At 48.8% G+C, this 15,785-nt stretch overlaps 1 protein-coding gene across 1 annotated transcript; it reads right to left on the reverse strand.

Moving 5' to 3' along the window:
- Positions 1 to 2,378: 2,378 nt before the first annotated feature.
- Positions 2,379 to 7,845, reverse strand: LOC127210013 (zinc finger protein 709-like). Its single transcript, XM_051169688.1, has 4 exons — positions 7,571 to 7,845; positions 4,468 to 4,594; positions 4,240 to 4,300; positions 2,379 to 3,514 (listed from the first exon to the last, which is right to left on the reverse strand). Exons 2-4 carry the CDS (start codon positions 4,499 to 4,501, stop codon positions 2,398 to 2,400), a joined length of 1,212 nt encoding a protein of 403 aa, XP_051025645.1. The 5' UTR covers positions 4,502 to 4,594; positions 7,571 to 7,845; the 3' UTR covers positions 2,379 to 2,397.
- Between the last annotated feature and the right edge of the window lie 7,940 nt (positions 7,846 to 15,785).

The raw sequence follows: 15,785 nt of genomic DNA on the forward strand, positions 1-15,785 counted from the left end.
GTCTTTCCTCTTCCTAAGATTCTGTCTGTCTCTCTAAGGCCCAGAACCTTAGCCAGCCCTGTCTAGGTGATGGCCTTTTAGTAGTCATAAGGTGGGTGACGGAGATAGCAAGCAGTAATTAGCATCAAAATACATCAGACAGACCATCCTCCAACAAGCATGCCTCGACATTTATGGGCTGTGAGTCTATGACTATCATGGCAGCAGGCAGGCAGGCATGGTGCTGGAGCAGTGGCTGTGGGCTCATGTCTCGCCCACAAGCATGAGGCAGAGAGAGCTGACTGGGAATGGCCTGGGCTTTTGAAACCTCAAAGTCTCCCTGACCCACAGTGACCCACACCTCCTTAGACAAGGCCGCTGTGTTAGTCAAGGTTCTCCAGAGGACCATGAACTGATTGAAGGAACGTGTGGGCAGGAGCGAGCGCCCAGCACTTGCTCTTACACAGTGCCTACTTGGGCCCCCAGGTGGCACACAGCACCTTAAGTTCAGCATGGGGGGATCCACTGTCCTCTTCTAGACTCTGCGGGCACCTGAACTCACATGCACACTCTCTCCCATTATAACAAACACACAAACTGGTATTATTTTAGTATGAATGACTGAGTAAACTTAGTGCTGAAAGAAGGGCACTTTTATTAGAAAACAAATGTGGACAATATAAAATAAATGATAAAACATAGCCACAACTAGCCAGTTGAGTGAAGCCTGTGACAAAATCTGGGAAATTTACAGTTAGTTTTTATTGGTACATTAACCACAAAAGCACTTAAAATTAGGTTGATTAATGTATGCAAACTGAACTGTATTTTATATTTACACTGACTTCTCACTGTGTGTACATATGCCATGGTGTGTGGAGGTCAGGAGACAACGTGTAGGAGTTGGTCCTTTTCACCTTTTCCAGGACTTGAATTCAAGTCATCAGGGTTGGCAGCAAGCACCTTAGTCCACAGTCATCTTGGCAGCCCTTGAAATAAGTTTTTTACTTGAGAATCTAGCTTTGTTAAGGTGGAATAAATAAAATTTTGCTGACAAGGAAAAAACACTCCCATTACACACATGCATAGCCCAGGGATCTTGGCAGATGGCTATGATAGAACAGGGACTGGAAGGTTTAGACGCAACCTGGGTGTTACATGTGATCCCCGCCCCCCACCTCCAGCCTCCTAGGAAACACGCTTCGAGTTTGAGGCCAGCCTGGTCTACAAAGTGAGTCTAGGTCAGCCAAGGCTACACAGAGAAACCCTGTCTCAAAAAAACCAAACCAACCAACCAAAAATCCACCAAAAAAAAAAAACCTACAGAAGGGGCTGGACAGAGCTGAGGACTGCAAGTGTGCTGCCTTCTGGACGGGGTGCAGCTGCTGCGCCCACCAGCACACTGAAACTATGGGTACCCATGTCAGGTGATGGGTTACAAAAACCAGTGGGTGGGGAACAGACATGAAGGTGGGAGGGACATGTTGAGTGTCTGGGTGACTTAAGTTAGACAAAATCAAGATAGTATGCATATATTTGCATTTATAAAAGAATAAACAAGGCATTTAAAAGCAAAACTAAACCCCCAAACACCAACAGAATTATGACTAAGAGTCGAAAAGCCACAGAATACCGACACATTTAGGTGTGAGCTACTGAGGAAGGCCACGTGACATTACCATATTTGTTTCCCCTTGTGGCTTCTAGGTAGCGGAATCAGCAGGTCTTGTGCTTCTTGGGTTTGTAAGATTTGGGGACTCATTTCCTGGATCTGAAAACACTTGTTAACTTTCCAAGAGTCCAAGCATTTCTCCCATTTGTAGACTTTGGATCCGCGGTGGTTTGCACACAACATAAGGCTGCACCGTACTGAAGACTTTCTCACAGTACTGAAATTCAAGGCAAAGTAGGAGGCAAATTTTCCCATAGTGCTAAGAGCTGAGGAGTTTTCTCTTCGCTCTCTTCCCATGTGTGCTGGCAAGGATGGTCAAAGCTCTCAGGTTTTCTATGCAGCCGTCATCTTCAGTAAGTCCTCAGTGCGGAAGTGCTTCCCGGCATCCTTTCAATTTACACGGTTTTGGCACATCAAACTGTGGCGTGTACTGAGACTCTGGTAATTTCTTAGGCTCATTTTTCACTATGACTTTTTTTTTTTGTTTTGTTTTAATGAGCTGGAATGTGTGGCGCTCTTCTACATAACTTATACTTAAAATGATGCATCTAGGGGCTAGAGAGATGGCTCAGTGGTTCAGAGCACTCACTGCTCACTTCTGAAGGTCCTGAGTTCAATTCCCAGCACACACATGGCAGCTCACAACTGTCTGATGCCGTTTTCTGGTGTGTAGACTTAACAGGAGACAAAGTATCCATACAGATTAAAAAAAAAAAAAAAACCAAAACAAAAACATCCATCTCCAATTAAGAGTGTATATTCATGTGCCTTTGAAGAGTTTTGGAATATGTAAACACCTTCCCACATTCTTTGCACTCATAGCAGGGCTTGGTGTGCGTTCTCATGTGACTCTTGACATAGCTGGGACAACTGAAGGCTTTCCCACATTCCTTACACTCGTATGGCTTCTCTCCAGTGTGAGTGGTCTCGTGGTTCCGTAAGGAAGCAATGTATTTAAAGGTTTTCCCACACTGCGCACATGTATTGAGTTTCTCTTTGGAGTGACATTTTTTGTGGTTTCGAAGGGAATAGATGTAGGGAAAAGCTTTTCCGCACACGTCACACGTGTGAGGCCAGGCTCCGCCGTGCGTCCCTAAGTGTCTTCTTGCACAGTGGCCAGAACTGAATGTCTTCCCGCACTGCACACACTCGTAAGGTTTCTCTCCGGTGTGAATTCTCCTGTGCGCCTGAACGTGGCTGGAGTGTCTGAAGGCTTTCCCACACAGCTCGCACTCGTAAGGTTTCTCCCCAGTGTGGGTCCTCTTATGCAGCTGAAAGGAGCAGTACCTCGTGAAGGCTTTCCCGCAGTGCTTACACTCATAAAGTTTTTCTGTTGTATGAACCCTTTCATGCAAGTCTAGGGAAGCAGAGGTCCAGAACATTCTCCCACACTCTTTACATTCAGGTATCTCTCCAGAGTGAGCTATTTTATGTTCTCTAAGGGCAAGAGAATTAGGAAAGGCTTTTCTACACAGCATGCACTTAAGCCTGTCTGCACTGTGAGTTAGCATATGCCTCTCAACACAGTGGCGGTAACTGAAGGTCCTCTCACAATACTCACATTTATATGGATTCTCGCCAGTGTGGGTCTTCTTATGTTTTTTAAGGGACCTGGAGCACGTAAAGGCTTTACCACATGTTTCACACTCATAGTATTTCTTTACATATTTCTGATAGTCACACGGCTTGTGTTCAGGCCTGGATGGAATATGCCTCTTCAGCGATGGCTGACTGATGGCGCGCCATTCAGGAAGCTTCAGGTCTGGCACTTTCACGCTTGTGATACTGACTGGCTTTTGGGTGACAGCTTCTCTACACTGGCCATTATCCGTCACTTCACAGTCTCTCTTTACCACCTGGAGCCTGCAAAAATTGAGAAATGCAACCTTAAGGGTTTGCTTGTTAATGACTGTATATTTACTAGTAGATACTAGGCTTACAGTGGGAGCACTCACAAGGCAACAGAGGCATTTATGCTTGGAAGTGTGGGCAGACATGGATGCCTGGAGTGGATGTGTATTGCCAGCTCGGGCAGGCCTCAGACTAAGGAGCACAGCCAAGCCTTCCTCCAGCCTGAATGCAATGTCGATACTGTGTGCAAGTGTGTGTGGAGACAGCCTGAGCTTGCTGCCTCAGCAGCTCTGTGGTGGACATAACAAAAGTTGTTGCAGACTTGGTGCCACTCTGTCAGAGTGTCCTCAGCCCACCAAACTCCAGGTCTCCTTTGCGTGTGTTGTGTTTGTCCTTTCCTCACTCCCTTGTGGTCTCGGGCAGGGTTCCAGGGCCAAATCACGCAGGGCATGGGACTGAGAGAAGTCTGAACACAAATGGATTCAAGAGTCTGTATGATGGCTAGACCATAGCTACTATTTACATCCCGATAGGAATTTCCCTGGAATACTGCTTCTATATAAACTATTCTGTAGACCTCGGACACCCATAGCACAACACAGCACATTCATGTACAGAGCTTAGAGAGATTAAAATAAATAAATAATAAATTGTGTGAATTTGTGCTGTTTTTAACACTTTCCCAGCATCCACTGATTCTTTGAGGACACAGCTATTTCTTTGTGGGTGTTTATTACCTCAGGGTTCTCTCTAGACTTCTGTAATAAGCTTCCAAATCCCAGCATTCCCATTTTATGCCTAAAATATAGACAAAGACAATCAATGAACAAGCAAAATAAAAAAAAGAATAACTTGATCATTAGATGTTTAATGTATGAGGCCAACCTTGGCTGACCGTGGTGCGCCCATCTTCACTCCAAATCATCACTTAGCAACAATGAGTGAAACCAGGACATGGGGCTTACCTACAGAAGCCAGATTCCTATAGGTCTCCCGCATCACATCTCTATAGAGAATCTTCTGGAAAGGATCCAGCAAAGACCACTCTTCTTGGGTGAAGTGCACAGCCACATCCTCAAAGGTCACCGAGTCCTGAAACATCCCATATGTTACTACATATAAGAATGCCTGCAGCAGGCCGGGCGTGGTGGCGCACGCCTTTAATTCCAGCACTCAGGAGGCAGAGGCAGGTGGATCGCTGTGAGTTCGAGGCCAGCCTGGTCTACAAAGCGGGTCCAGGACAGCCAAGGCTACACAGAGAAACCCTGTCTCAACCACCGCCCTCCCCTGAAAGAAAGAAGGCCTGAAGCAACAGCTATCTGTTCTCCACTGACACTACACTTCAAGGATAATGCAGACTTCAGTCAGTTCCAGGACCTGGTAATCCGCCTTACTGCCTACACTTTCTCCCACACTGCAACTGTGATTTCAAGCAACAAGCAGTGTTCTAGTTTGATTTCTGTTGCTGTGATTAAAAACTCTGACCAAAAGTGACTTAGTCGAGGAAACAATGTGTGGTGGTTTGAATGAACATTTTAGGAAAGTTAGGAGGTGTGGCTTTGTTGGAGAAGGTGTGTCACTAGGAAAGCATTTACTTGGGGGCGTGGCTTGCTTATTATAGTTCCGAAGGGGAGTCCATGGCCATCACTGGAAACCCCACGTCATTCCCAGCATGCTCTGCTTCATGCGCGTGGATCAGATGCGAGCTCTCAGCCACATGGTGCCTGCTGCCACCATGCTCCCAACAACCACGGTCACGGACTCGCTCTCTGAAACTGTAAACAAGCCCCGGTCATCTTCACAGCAACAGAAAACTAACTAAGACAGCTTACGTGGCTTACACTTCCAGGTCACCATCACGGAGGGAAACAAGCAGGGATTTGGAGCAGAAACCATGGAGGAACGTTACTGGCTCACTCGAAGGCTCGTACTTGGCTAGCTTTGTTATAGCCCAGGCCTGTTCGCCCAGGCAATGTTACTGCCCACAGTGGTCCGGCCTGTCCTATATCAATTAACAATCAAGACATGAGCACATGACACGCTGTCAGATACCTCCAGGCTATGTCAAGTTAACAGTTAAAGCTGGCTCTGACGGACACACAGAAGGAGCAGCCATCCCTGGTGAGTGCAGACAATGATCTGCGTGTTTGTGTGTGTATGTACTTGTGACACTGAAGTGGAGGTCAGAGGACGCACGAAACACGGGGTTGGCCTGGCCTAGTTGCCTTGAGAAACATGTGCCATCTTTTTTTTTTTTCAGGTTTGAGTCCGTGGCTCCTGGGGCACAATGTGTCTTCCAGTTCCTGAGAGACACACACTCCCTCAGTCAGTAAAACATTCAGGCACGTTGTATTTCTTTCTGTTCCCGTGGACGTCAAGGTATAAAAAGTCTGATGGCGCTCAATAAAACTGTCACAGCTTTAATCTTGCAGCGACCCCTCCACCCAGCATGGTTTAATTCCTTAAGACCATATTAGGCCACGGGTGCATACAAGAGGACAGTCCCCAGGAAGCAGGTCTCTCCTTATACTGTGCGGGTCTCGGGATCAAACTGCGTCCATAAGACTTGGCAGCAAGCGCCTTCACCTGCTGTCTGACTGGATCGTGCCATCTCCCCCCGGGTCTACAGTACTGGACCTAATACAATCTACTGGAGTGCTGAAGGGGTTAATAAGTATTTCCAAGACTGTCCCCAGCAGCCAGTTCACAGAGTTCAACCTTCAGCAGCATTTATGATCTGCATTTGGGAAGGGATTTCCGCAGCTTTAATGGGAGAACCAGACCAGACACCTGGTCAAATGGTTCAGTGGGCGAAAGCGCTTGCTCTGCAAATCCAATGACCTGAGCTTGAACCCTGAAACCCATGCTGGAAGGTGAGAACTGAGTCCTGTAAGTTTTTCTTTTATGTTTACATGTACATACACCCTACCCCCAATGGTAATCATCTTCATCAATAAAAGGAATATTACTGGGGCTGGACAAATGCTCTGGCAGAGGACCCAGGTTTGATTCCCAGCACCTACACAGTGGTTTCTGACGATCTGTAACGCCAGTTCCAGGGGATCTGAGGACTCTTCTGAACTTTGTGGATATTGCATGCACATGTTGCACACACATGAAGACAACACACACACACACACACACACACACACACACACAATTTCAAAACAAAAACTCACATAATCAACAGAGATGATAAAGAAGACATAGAAGCCAGGCTTGGTGGCACAGCCCGTCATCCCAGCTATTTTAGAGATTAAGGCAGGAGGATCACAAGTTCGAGGACAGCCTGGGCACTGTCCGTTGGAGCATGAGCAATTTAGCACTGTGTCTCAAAGGGAAAAGAGGGCTGGGATGTAGCTGAGTGGAACATTTCAAAATGCAAGAGGCCTTCGCTTCCTTCCCTAGTACCAGAAGAACAAAACAAATGCTGGGTCTAGTCATCAAGCCCTGCTTTCAGCAACGAAAGACCACGCAGGTTTACGACGTTTACGATCATGGCCTTAGGTGCTGCCCCTAGGCCACACGAGCAGGCTGGTAAGTGAGGGCTCACTGGGTGAAGGCGCAGCTCACATGGTGGAAGGACAGAACAGATTCAACATTGCTCTCTGACTTCCACATGAACATACAGAACCTAAATATTGTAAAGGAACAAAAATCGAGCAACTGGCCAAAAAGTACACATCAGTGGGGCACACCCCAGGGAAAACCAAAGTTTCCCTTTAGTCTTATTAGTACCAGAATCTAAGCCTGAGCCAAAGTTTGAGAGGAAAAACAAGTGTAGGCAGAATGAGAATTCTGGTAGGTGCTGCAGGGAGGTGAACATGCTTTTGAGGGTCATCACAGAGGTTGGAGGGGCAGTTAGAGGTCGCCCAGCACACCGGGGAAACCAGGGTTAGGCTTCAGGCTAGTGTGTGGACAAGAGATACAAAGCTTTAAAGAAAAAGACAAAACGAAAGCTCAGTGCAGGCATGCGGCTCTGAGCGCAGTGGGCTCTCTGTGCTAGGCTCTTGTCCTAAGGCAAAGGACTGCACCAGGGACATGTGGTTAGAAACAGCGATAGCTTACCCAGGAAAGGAGGGCTGGTGAGATGGCTCAGTGAGTACACGTGGTTGTTGCCGAGCCTGGTGACCTGCGCTCGGTCCCGGGAAGCCGTATGGAGGAAGGGGAGAACTGACTCCTGCAGGGTGTCCTCTGACCGCCACACAAGCGGCATGGCATACCTGCCTCGACCATGTATTAAGACTCTAGACAACCAATATGGGATTAAATTATACATGTGAAACAGCAAATGTTAATTATTTCACAATGTATAAATTGTATTCCCAAGTATCAAGCTCTAGCCTCTAAGTATATTCAAACGTCAGCTCAAAGTTGCACAAACAGCCTCCATCCGTTGGCCATGGCACCCTGAACACACTTGATCTCAAAAATTAAATAAATACTTAAAAATATAACTACAAAAATTACCAACACTTGACATTTTTTGCAGAGGACCTAAGTTCACTTCTCAGCATTCACTTCAGGCAGTTCACAGCCACCTGTAACTCCAGCTCCAGGGGCACCTGTGCACACACGCACACAGGCATGCATGTGCACACACACCACGCACGCGTGCACATACACAGCATGCAGAGACAGATAAATAAAAGTCAATCATCTCAGAGTTGACCAGCCCCTTCAAGATCCTGCAGCCGTGACATGCCTACTATGATGAGCTATAAACTGGAACTGAGCTGAAGTTAACCGCTTCTCCCTTAAAAACAAAAATTAAATGTATGGAGATACATGTACTTCTAGCACTAACCGAAAGGAGGATGGAGTATATGGGTTAACTGAAGACTTATGCGGAATCTTGAGGAAAACTACAAGGAATACTGGGATCAAACAATGCTAATGCAGTTAGCTGTCCATGAAATTGCAACTCCCCCATGGGGAATGTTTGTAGGCAGGGGTAGGGTAGGTAGCAGTGATGGGAGAGCTCTGCTCCTGGAGTACCTGCTGTTCTTCTAGAGGACCCAAGCCAATTCCCAACATTTAGATTGGGTTGGTCACGGGGACTTGCAATTTCAGCTCCAGGGTTTTCATTGCTCTCTTCTGGCCTCCCTGGGCAATGCACTCAAGTACATGTATGTGTACACACACACACACACACACACACACACACACACACACACACACAGAATTATCTCCACATGCATTCCATGGCATATGTGTGCGCGTGCACACACACACAAATAAAAAAAATGCACAAAAATAAGACAACCTAGAAAACACCAATATCCATGATAAAAGACAAGCCAGTGAGGATGAGCTAATGGAAATTACCGGGGCCATGAAGGAATATCATGAACAGCTTCAGGCCCACATATTTAGTAACTTGGTTGTAATTAACCAATTCACAGAAATTTTAATAAGATGAAGGCTCAAGGTAAGCCTGAGCTGTAAGAGATCCCTGGATGTCCAGTCTTGAGCTGGAAGAGACTCTTGGGTGTCCAGTCCTGGGTTGTGAGAGACCCCTGGGTGTCCAGTCCTGGGTTGTGAGAGACCCCTGGGTGTCCAGTCCTGAGCTGTAAGAGACCCCTGGGTGTCTAGTCCTGGGCTGTAAGAGACCCCTGGGTGTCCAGTCCTGGGCTGTAAGAGACCCTTGGGTGTCCAGTCCTGAGCTGTAAGAGACCCTTGGGTGTCCAGTCCTGGGCTGTAAGAGACCCTTGGGTGTCCAGTCCTGAGCTGTAAGAGACCCCTGGGTGTCCAGTCCTGGGCTGTAAGAGACCCCTGGGTGTCCAGTCCTGGGCTGTAAGAGACCCTTGGGTGTCCAGTCCTGAGCTGTAAGAGACCCTTGGGTGTCCAGTCCTGAGCTGTAAGAGATCCTTGGGTGTCCAGTCCCGAGCTGTAAGAGACCCTTGGGTGTCCAGTCCTGGGCTATAAGAGACCCCTGGGTGTCTAGTCCTGGGCTGTAAGAGACCCCTGGGTGTCCAGTCCTGAGCTATAAGAGACCCCTGGGTGTCCAGTCCTGGGCTGTAAGAGACCCCTGGGTGTCCAGTCCTTACTATTCTTCCAAGTCCAACAAATAAAACCAAAATCTTACATCATACCATGAAATAGAATTCTTTTAATTTTAGACACAAGGTTTCATTATGTAATCCAACTTGTCTCAGAACTTGCTACGTAGCCCAGTCGGTCTTTAAGCTCCCAACTCTTCCATCTCACACTTCTGAGGGCTGGGATTACTGGCATGGGCTGCAATGCCTACCTAGGACAAGTTCTCACCTGCTTCACTAAACACAGACTTTCACGGTAGCAAGATTCTAGAGAGGAAATCCACCCAGGAAAGCAGCCACTTCACAGGGGAGCCCATATTCTGAAGGCAGGTGCACTTCTTGTCTGGAGGGGCCATAGACTGAGCCAGGCAACCCGGCAGCAGCAGGAATGTACGTGTGCTGTATCTCACTACAGCAGAAAACCTCGAGGCTGGTGAGATGGCTCAGCAGGTAAAGGTGCTTGCCACTGCCACCCCACACAACAAACTACTGTAATAAAGGAGGGGAGCGGGAGGGAGAGATGGCTCAGCAGTCAGAGCACCGTCCTTTTAGAGGGCCTGGGTTTGGTTCCCGGTACCCACAGCCATCAGCAACTCCAGTTCCAGGGCATCCAGTGTCCTCTTCTGGCCTCTGTTGACACCAGGTACATACATGTGGACATACGCACACACGCGCGCTCTTGTCTGTGTAGCTGGCCTCTGTGGGCTTTCCCTTCCTAGTCCTATACTCCTTCCAAATAAGGTCACAATCTACCTCTACACATCATTTTTCCCCCCTTATTTAGTTGTTGTTGAAACAATTTCCATGTAGCTCAGGCTGGTGTCATTTCCTAAGCAGCCAAAGGGTGGCCTTGAACTCTGGACCCTGTTGCTTCTACTTCCCTAGTGGTGAGACCACAGGCACAGGTGATGAGTAGCTCCTGCCTTCCCCATGTCCCTTCAACCTGATCCTCTGGCCTCAGGGGCACAACACCATGTCTGGCTTACTAGAAATAAATTAATTTTTTTCCCAATATGCCTTTTCTCTTTTACTTTAATACATTTTATGTGTATGGGTGTTTTGCCTGTACACATGTCTGTGTGCCACATACATGCTTGGTACCTAGGGAAGCCAGAAGGAGTTACCGACAGTTGTGTCAATGTGCATTCTGAAGATGGAGTCTTAATGTAGCCAACGCCGACTTACAAGCCAGTAGCTGAGCTTGGCCTTGAGTTCTTGATCTTTCTGCCTTTACTTCCCACAGTGGTGGGATCATAGGGCTTGGGCTCCCATGTCTGGCACCCACACACAAGGAAGCCACAAAGGGGCTGGAGGGAAGAGCTGGCTTGGCAGCTCAGAGCATTTGCAGCTCTCAGAGATCCCAGCACCCAGGTTGCAAGGCTCACAACTGTCTCTAATGCCAGACCCAGGGGCCTCTGTGGCCACCTGCACTCAAGTGCACACACAAACGCAGGATCCTATCCGAATGAAAGACAGCATGGAAGTTCTGGGGGATTTCATGGAGGAGGGGGCAGGGAGTGAGAGGGGCAACCATAACAGCGGGGGGCGGGCACCCAGAGGTAAGAGCACTTCAGCTGCTCAGTTATGGGCACCGGAGTTTGGACCCAACAAAAAGATGGATCTCAAAATCTGGGGTGGGGGTGGGAAGGTTTGTTTGTTTCCCCCCTGAAGATTCTGAGAACTCTAACCTATCCCCAGGCTAAGGCTACCGCAGCAGCCCCTCCTTCCACGGCTACTCTAAGAACAGGGAGGGGTGAGGGGGCTGGTGCTCACGCGGCTTCAGTGCGAGCCTCAGAGCTGGGCACCTGGGGCCCTAAGGGAACCTGGAATTCTCTAGGTTTAGGTCTCAGCGTCCTGGTAACTCCAGAACTGCGTCCCCAGGGAGGGAGCGGGAAAGCCTATGTTAAAGACTCAAGAGATCAAAATGACCCCTTATGAAGATCGCAGGGAGCTGACCACACCTTTAACCCTGGTACCTGCGAGTCAGAGGCAGGGGGTTCTCTGGGAGTTCCAGGGTGAGACCATCTTAAGGGGTTGGAGAGATGGCTCAGTGGTTAAGAGCACTTGCTGCTTTTCCAATTCCCAGCACCCACATGATTATGGAGAATTAAATTATTGAGAGCTATTTTTTTTTTTTTTTGGTCCTTTTGAAGGCCCACAATCTTGTGATTATCAAAAATCCTACAATTTTTAGTCAGCCACAAGCTTTTGCAAAACTCAGAATATCTGAGAATGTCAGACACAGTATCAGAAATGTACAGTATTGAGTTTCCATTTACTGCAAACTGTGGCCCCACTGACGCCTTCGGTAAACAATCCAGGACTCTTTGTTCTCGCTCTTTTTAAAAATTTTTTTATATTTTAATTTATTTATTTATTTGGTTTTTTTTTTTATGAGACAGGGTCTCTCTGTGTAGCCTTGGCTGTCCTGGACTCGCTTTGTAGACCAGGCTGGCCTCGAACTCACAGCGATCCACCTGCCTCTGCCTCCTGAGTGCTGGGATTAAAGGCGTGCGCCACCGTGCCCGGCTTGTTCTCGCTCTCTTTTCTTTTTCTTTTTCTTGGTATTTATTTTATTTTATTACGTATACAGTGCTCTGCCTGCATGTACACCTGCATGCCAGAAGAGGGCATTAAATCTTATAACGATGGTTGTGAGCCACCAAGTGGTTGCTGAGAATTGAACTCAGGACCTTTGGAAGAGCACGCAGTGCTCTTAACCGCCGAGCCATCTCTCCAACCCCCTTTTCTTGGTATTTTTGAGACACGTTGTCTGGCTGTCCTGGAACTCACTCTGGCTGGCCTTCAACTCAAGAGATCTGCCAGCCTCTGCCTGAAACCATCCCGAGATTAAAGGCGTGCGCCGCCACCACTCTGGTAACCACGTCCACAAGTGGCACACTGCCTCCTCCTTTACTGCATTAGCTGCCTGCCTTCTCTTCGCTAGCTCTACTCAATCTCTCTCAGCCTCTGCTGGCTTTTTATATCCTCTCCTGTTCCCAGAAATCCAAGAGGCAACCGACACTGAAGGTCATAGGTCAGGCAGTTCTAACGGCCAACGCACTCCCACAGGGCCAGCGGACCAGCAACAGGGGATGCTTTAAAGGGCCAGACACAAGATAAATCACGCTGCAAGTAGAAACGGCCCCAAGAGCAATTAACTCGGTGAGCACCCTACGTCTTCCTTTCCACTTGAACCCCTGAACACACACATACACGGTGACCCCCCTTTCCCATTGCAGTTCGGCTGCGGGCTCCGGGAAGGGGCGCCCCCGAAGTCGGTTTGCAAACTTTCGGCAGGTTCCGGGAACCTCCGAGCTGCGCAGTGCGCAGAGCCCGCGACTCCTCCGCCCTCTGCTTCCCGCCGCGTCTCCGCGCTGCACTCACCATTGCGCGGCCGATCCTGCCCACCCTACGCCCGGCCGGGTAGCACCAGCGAGCACCACCAACCATGTGCGCCGCCGAGACCCAAGGTGAGCGCAACACAAGGCGGCGCCCGGCGGAAGAGCGGCTGCCCGCTGCTGATTGGACGGCTCTGCTGTACGCGATTCCGATTGGCTCCGGAGCGTCCCGGCGCCCTGATGGACAGGACCCGGGATCTATCGCCTCCAGCACAGTCCGGAAATCGGTGCCCGCACCTGTCTGCTTGTTTCCCCGGAGGTGGTTCAGATCTGGTTGGGCCAGTGTACCTGGCTAAAGGAGAAGGCGGGAGGATTTGGCGATGCGGGTTATGCACACTATGCTCGGCTGCGTAGTGAGAGGTCAGGCTGCAGGAGACCTCGTTATGCACACTATGCTCGGCTGCGTAGTGAGAGGTCAGGCTGCAGGAGACCTCGTCTCCAAGAAGGGGACACGCGCGCGCGCGGGCGCGCGCGCACACACACACACACACACACACCAGATTTATTTGCGGAAAATAAACCTGACACACACACACACACACACACACACACACATACACACACACACACACACCAGCTTTATTTGCGGAAAATAAACCTGTCATCCCAGCACTGGGGAGATGGAAGCAGGAGGATTAGAAGTTCAAGGCCAGCTAGAGCTACAGCAGGGGGCCAGGCCAATCTAAGGCTTTCTCAAAGGCCCCGGTGAGAGGACAAAGGGAACACTAGTTCTGTGTCCTTGTCCAGGGGCAGACTTAGCAAGGTCCGGGAGACAAGGTTTCCGCCTACCACAGACCACCCACCGTCCCTTCCCCTCCCTCCCAGGGCTGTGGTTATTATCCCCAAGGCTACTGTGTGCTTAGTCTGTGTTGTACTTGAGATGTCCTGTGTCCTTTTTGTGCAGAATTGCTAGATAAGGTTCTCTGTTTGATAGGGTGTTCAGGATCCTAGTGTAGCCTTGAGCCTTTCTCAAGGTTAGCTTTTAAGCACAAAACAACAACAACACAACAACAAAAAAACAAAAAACAAAAAAACCAAAACACGTCCTGAGTTGACATGCTTCAGTTAGCAAGAACAGTTAGTTAGCCAGAAGCAAAACTATTGAAGGCAAAAAAGCAAGGTTTCCCAGAACCATAGGCTTTGGTGGATTAGCCTTTTGTTTTAGTTTTGGCAGGTGGTGCTGTCTACTAGCTGAGTTTTACAGCCGGAACAGTGCTCCCACTATGGAGTCAGTTGTGCTAAGGCGTGGGGCCCGTTATAAAAAGATCTGAAGGGTAGCAGCCTCTCTGAGGAACGGAGGAGACTGCCTATGTTAGAGGCACCTCAGCCATTTGTCCTGAGTTTGAGACTTTAAAAGAGTGTGTGTGTGTGCGTAAGGTGGAAAAAGAGGAACTTTGGGAGTGGAAGAGTCTGGAAGAGGTAGATACCAGGTTTTCTTTTCGGATCCTCTTTATCAGAAGCTCCCACAAGTGTCTTCATTCAAGTCAACTTTGCTGCCTACCTCCTCTCAGTTCACCTGGGGCTTTTAAGTCATCAAGCCTTTATCTCATATCTTGATGACAGATAAAAAGATGAGGGAAGTGTATTCTCTCCCAGGCATCTTCCTGGTGAAGAGGAACAGTGTGGAGGGTTGACTCCAGGACCTAAGGGGCCCAGGACCAGCAGGCTTCATGCAGCAGGAGGAGAGCTTTAACGTGATTGGCTATGGGAGGAGAGCTTTAACGTGATTGGCTTTGGTGGATTCTGTGAGTGCCATCATGTTCTTCTACAGAAACTTATGAAAAATAATTGCCAGGAGGATGGAAACAGATGCTTTGGTTACAGAGTGAAACTTAGAGATTGCTCAGGAAGGTGGAAGTGGAGGGGAAGGAGTGGAAGAGACACACAGGAGCTGGTGGGGGAGGTAGATGTCCTTAGATGGGGCCCCCACACAGGGAGTGGGAAGGATTCATGCTGTGTCTCCAAAGGCTGTAGGTTTTTGGCTGGCGTGTGTTGACTCAGAAGAAGGCTGCCAATTATGCTGGATAGAGTCATCTGAGAAGAGGGAACCTCAATTCAGAAAAATCCCTCTACTAGAGTATGCAAGCCTGTTGGGCGTTTTCTTAATTGGTGATTGCTTGCGGGGAGGGCACAGCCCATTGTAGGTGGTGCTACCCCTGGGCTGCTGGTCCCGGGCTCTATAAGAAATAAGGCCGAGCAAGCCATGGGGAACAAGCCAGGGAGCAGCACTCCTCCGTGGCCTTCACCATCAGCTCCTGCCTCCAGGCTCTTGTCCTGTCCTGATTTCCTTTGATGATGAACAGTGATATAGAAGTGTACGCCAAATAACCCCGCACCCCACAACTTGGTTTCTCGTCATAGTGTTTCATCACAGCAATAGAAACTCTAGGACAAGTTGGTACCCGGAGTGGGGTGTTTCTTTGACTGTAGGATAACAGGTTGGTGGAAAATCACCCCTTCCCTGGCCTGTCCTCAAACCTAGGACTTGGAAATCCCCACCCCCGGGAGTCAAGGTTAATGACCAAGCGATCCTTTGGGCTGCACTGTACTTTTCCACTAGCTTAACACTAGTGCTCCACTAGCTCACCAGCTCATTTGTTCATGCTCCAAAAATCCTATAAAGCCTCTCCTTTCTGCCCAGCCCACTGCTGTGTCTGTTCCTGCTCAGAGGCAGCCACCATTCTGTGTATCTCCTTAATAAATCTCTTGTGTGAGGTTTGTTGCAAAGTGTGGCTTTGTGGTATTCCTTGGCTTCCAATTGCTAAGATACCCTTGTGCCAGAAAACTCTTTTCATTGGTTCAATGACTTGGATAGGCTCTCTGCCTGTATTCCCTCTTAGG

The sequence above is a fragment of the Acomys russatus genome, chromosome 27, assembly GCF_903995435.1.
Source record: "Acomys russatus chromosome 27, mAcoRus1.1, whole genome shotgun sequence".
Classification (NCBI taxonomy): Eukaryota; Metazoa; Chordata; class Mammalia; order Rodentia; family Muridae; genus Acomys; species Acomys russatus.

What these genes read in the sequence shown, in the direction of transcription:
- LOC127210013 (XM_051169688.1), bottom strand. Translation starts at nt 4,501, where the DNA reads ATGCGGGAGACCTATAGGAATCTGGCTTCTGTAG. An exon ending in TAGGAATCTGGCTTCTGTAG is followed by an intron (nt 4,301 to 4,467) that starts GTAAGCCCCATG and finishes TCTATATTTTAG; the next exon opens with GCATAAAATGGGAATGCTGG. An exon ending in AGTCTAGAGAGAACCCTGAG is followed by an intron (nt 3,515 to 4,239) that starts GTAATAAACACC and finishes CAATTTTTGCAG; the next exon opens with GCTCCAGGTGGTAAAGAGAG.